This window comes from Macrobrachium rosenbergii, chromosome 51 (assembly GCF_040412425.1).
Source record: "Macrobrachium rosenbergii isolate ZJJX-2024 chromosome 51, ASM4041242v1, whole genome shotgun sequence".
NCBI lineage: Eukaryota > Metazoa > Arthropoda > Malacostraca > Decapoda > Palaemonidae > Macrobrachium > Macrobrachium rosenbergii.
The window spans coordinates 56340383-56345382 of NC_089791.1; the positions used below are offsets into that span (position 1 = coordinate 56340383).

Sequence of the window (5000 nt, forward strand, 5' to 3'; positions counted from 1 at the left end):
AATAAACAGCGGAAGATGTTACTGAGACCAATTAGAAATAAAAACGCACACTTACAAATATGAAAGTAGCGAAAGGCTTTGAAAAGTCTTCTCGCTTAGAATGGCCAGTTGGTTCTTGGTGAGGTCCCTGGGAGAGAAATCAAAAGAGAATTATTTTGTTTTCCAGCTAAATCCTCTCTACTAACCCCAATTTCTATGATCCTTTGTGAACTGGAAACATTAAATTGGGTTTTCTCTTCTTTTTGGAGACCTCTTTTTTTGTAGAGTGGGAGATATAAAAGGGCAGTGATTGAATGTTTGAATCAATAAAAAAAAAAAACAAACACAAACGCTAATTCCTTACTTCCCGATAGAGAACCTTTAACACTTAATTCAGTCTCTCTCCGTCTCTCGTATCCAATTTTTAGTCTCTATGATTCATTTCTTACTTCACTGAGTCATAATACCTATTTTTATATCTTGACATTTACCATTAATTAGGATACGTTTTTCGTTTCCACACTAGTGAGTTTGGATAGAATGACGGTATTGAGTACTAAGGCAATCGGGAGGTTTGATGATTACGGTACGTAGCTGATGAAGAGAGAGAGAAGAGAGAGAGAGAGAGAGAGAGAGAGAGAGAGAGAGAGAGAGCAGATTACTCGAGAAAACGTGTATTTCACAACTTATACAGATTGAAAATGCTCCCATTTGTCTTGATAACGTTAAAAAAAATCCTCATAATTTTCATTAAAAATGAATCATAATTCCTTATGTAGTATTATTGTTCTAAACTTATTGACGCTGTTCAAATTTTGGAAGCCTTGCTTTGCATATGTACACATATTTCCGGTGTAATCTTATACTGTACACACAAAAGTATCAGTAACCAAAATGCATTGCTATGCGACAAACTGACTAAGGAATGTCACCTTGTGTATTTTGCTTAGGACATTCGACGTCCAGTGGACCAGATCACAGACATCATTGCCCCGTTACTTCTTGCCATATATGACATTTGCATAATTGATCATCTTAGCTTCATGAATGTTACATCTGAGAGTAGCAAGTAAGAAATGTCTTATACCCTTGGATAAAGAAAAGAAAACCTTAGAGTTTTTAAAAATGAACTTGACAGGTGCTGGGAAATTAAAAATTGGGAATATTAATCTTGCTTTGGCATAATTGGATATTCCAGTAAAGCTAACGGTAAATTTACTTACAATTTCTGCAGGTTTCGTAGTCCTGTGAAGACTGCCTCGTCCAGAGATGTGAGGTCATTATCAGACAAAATTCTAGGGGAAAGTAAAATGTAAATGGTTTTATTTCCCAAAACGTGAATGGATACATTCCTAAAAGGCCGGAACTCTCACACACAGATATATGTATGTACATTATATATATATATATATATATATATATATATATATATATATATATATATATATATATATATATATATAATATATATATATATATATATATATATATATATATATATATATACATATATATATGATATATATTATATATTTATATATCAATATATATATATATATATATATATATATATATATATATATATATATATATATATATATATATATATATATATATGTGTGTGTGGATATTATGTATATCTGTATATGTATACATGTAAACATACATATATATACATATATGGATATATGCATATGTGTATATAAAGTATACATATATGTATATATATATATATATATATATATATATATATATATATATATATATATATATATATATATATATATATATATATATATAAATGAACATACACACACACATATATATATACATATATATTTGATATGTATATATATAAATATAAATAACCAGAAGAAAACTGTGACTAAAACTGGAAATTAACAATGCGTTAAATAAAGATCGCTGACATTTCGTAACCTACTCCAGTGACGATCTCTGAAGGGACCTTAGAAACGTAACCATTAAAATCGCAGTATTTTCAAACAAAACGAATCTCAGTTAAGAAAAAATGCAACTTTATCCGAATAGAATTATATTATTAGGGCACAAAAAGTGTAAAATATATAATCTGTACAATTCACTAGGTAAATATAGTGCAAAATCATTTTTGTAATATGTTAAAATTATGGCCGCAGTAAGAAAAACTGTACTTTTATCTACAGAAAATTGTGGCCAAACCACATTGTATATTAACCTTACTAATACTTAACTTTCTAAACTATTCCGTACCATGGTTAGCTAGCTAACTGCCCTCTTTCTTCTTTCACTCATCTTACCTATCAGCTAAAATAAAAAAAAAATCTCAATTTCACGCTCAACACAAGTATTGTTACTTGCATTTCTCTAGATTTGCTCACTAATTGAACTAATCGAACACATTTAGGGCAGAACCACTTCATTCTCCTGGTGTTTGCGTCACTGACGCCGTCCCAGAACACTTTTGTGACACCACCCACCACATTCACATCCTATCCAATTCATATCTTATCTCCTATAGGATTGGCAAGTGGGACATCTCAGCGTTACCCTTTTGCTCTAAGCCATGATGCAATATCATTGACACGCATTTTCTATCAATGGTTTTTTCTATACAACATAACCAGAACAGAATAGAATATGCAAGTTAGGTCGAAGGCCAGGCGCTAGGAGTCCTATGAGGTCATTCAGCGCTGAAAGGAAAATTGAGAGTAAAAGGTTACAAAGGTGCAAAAGGAGGAAAACCTCGCAGTTGCACTATGAAATAATTGTTAGAAAGGGGTGGGAAGTAAGATTGAAGGGAGAGAATATGAATGGAGGTACAGTGAAAGGAACGAAAGGGGTTGCAGCTAGGGGCCGAGGGGACGCTGCAAAGAACCTTAAGTAATGCCTACAGTGCACCGCGCGTAAAGTGTACTAACGGCCCTACCCCCCTACGGGGACAACACAACCAGCTGCAAAGAACAAGAAAACGATATAAAGTACGGATATGATAATGGTCAACACCAGCAGTCATTTAAAGGGCTTGGAAACATTCGATTGATTCTCAAAGGAAATCATAAGGGGCGAAATTGGACTTACTTCCACAGAAGACAAAACTTTTTCAAATCCAAGCCTTTCAATCCTGAAGAGTCCGTTGGGCCAAAAATTGTGGAAATGTTATTTATCAAGGCGGCTGGACTCTCTCTCCCTCTCTAACGTAATAAACCATTATTTCTCTCTCTCTCTCTCTCTCTCTCTCTCTCTCTCTCTCTCTCATTAAAATAGGAGGACGTCACTGTTCCTTTTAATAAACGCATCAGCATACTTTACAGCTCATCCAGGATACGGTTCCGTACTCGTAGCCACATCGAAATAAAAGGGGAAACTTTCCATTCAACTGCTAAGCAAACTGGAGTAAGAGTTGTTTGATATTCATGGGCGGTGAAATCAACAGGTTACGATCATGATACAATCAGTGTAAGGCAAACAATTTACCGAAGTTTCTTCGGTGCAATCGAGTTTTCTGTACAGAGTATAATGCTGTCTGAAATCCTCGATGCGCTACAATATGAAACTCTCAGCCACGACCGGGCAGCGCTCAGTTGCTCCCCAGATGCGGTCAAGTGAAGATGCTTCGGGGCTGGCACCTCTAGCGGTACCAGACGCACGATCCATGGGTAACCTTAACCTTAAATAAACTAAAAACTACTGAGGCTAGAGGGCTGCAATTTGCTATGTTTGACGATTGGAGGGTGGATGATCAACATACCAATTTGCAACCCTCTAGCCTCAGTAGTTTTTCAGATCTGAGGGTGGACAGAAAAACTGCAGACGGACAAAGCCATCTCAATAGTTAATCTTTTACAGAAAACGAAAAACGAAAATAAGTTTTACAAGCAAATAAGTGAAAAGAGAGTCAAACTTACAGAGTCGTTAGATTTCGTAGTCCTAAGAAGGCTCGATGGCCGATCTCTTGTAGCTGCTGATGACTCAGGTCACTGCAAAAACAATAATAATATGCGCTTGAATTCGTGGAGACGACGACTAAAAGAAGAAGAATTCTAATTTTTTTTATCTAATCTCTCTCTCTCTCTCTCTCTCTCTCTCTCTCTCTCTGTATATGCATATATATAATATACATATACAGTTTATATATATATATATATATATATATATATATATATATATATATATATATATATATATATATTCAGTCAAATAAGCTACAAACGTCCTAATATCCAATTCGCTCTACCTCGAAATAATATATTTTTCATATATTTACCGAAGGGTAAATTTTAGTTGATAATAAGTTCCGTCGTCTCGTGGGCCAGCGTGGGTTAAAATGCGTCACTGTAGTCCTGAGTTCTTGTCTTCCTTTTCGCTTCCGAGCCCACGAGACTGACGACTTATTATCAACTAAAATTCCCTTCAAACATATATGAAAATATATTATTTCCGAGGTAGAGCAAATTGAGATTAGCGACGTTTAGCTTACTGATTGAATTTGAATCACGGTGATGTGATAAAAAGTCATATATATACATATATATATGTAAAATACAGTATATGTGTAAATATATATATATATATATATATATATATATATATATATATATATATATATATAATGTGTGTGTGTGTGTATAAGTGATTCACGAAGATATGGAACGTGATGAATGTATAAAATAAAGTGGAAATGTCAAGAAGGAAAAGTGGAACAACGGAGTGGTTGCTAGGCCTTTCGATATACTGTCATTATTAGCAGACTCTGCCAGTAAAGGCCGTTATCGAAATGTCTATGTTTCCTCCCCGATCTTCATTTCCCTTTAATAACATTGCCTTTACTCTATATAGGTGTTTCAGAAATTAGGCCCCCACACTCCTGAGAACAAATGGAAAGTTATGAAGTTTCTGCTTATAGCCTATCTCAAGTCCATTGTCTTTAAGTTTCTATTAAGCTATTTTGCATTTTACATTTCTTGTTTTCCAGACTGAGTGACGGAGTTAGATAAAGCCATGGCTAACATGGATGAAATCAG

At 34.3% G+C, this 5000-nt stretch overlaps 1 protein-coding gene across 1 annotated transcript in view; it reads right to left on the reverse strand.

Moving 5' to 3' along the window:
• Window positions 1-5000, reverse strand: part of LOC136833059 (G-protein coupled receptor GRL101-like) — a 115325-nt gene that overhangs the window by 13487 nt on the left and 96838 nt on the right. The window contains 3 exon segments of the mRNA XM_067094706.1: window positions 56-127; window positions 1203-1274; window positions 3885-3956. Of these exon segments, the coding sequence (XP_066950807.1) occupies window positions 56-127; window positions 1203-1274; window positions 3885-3956 (216 nt within the window).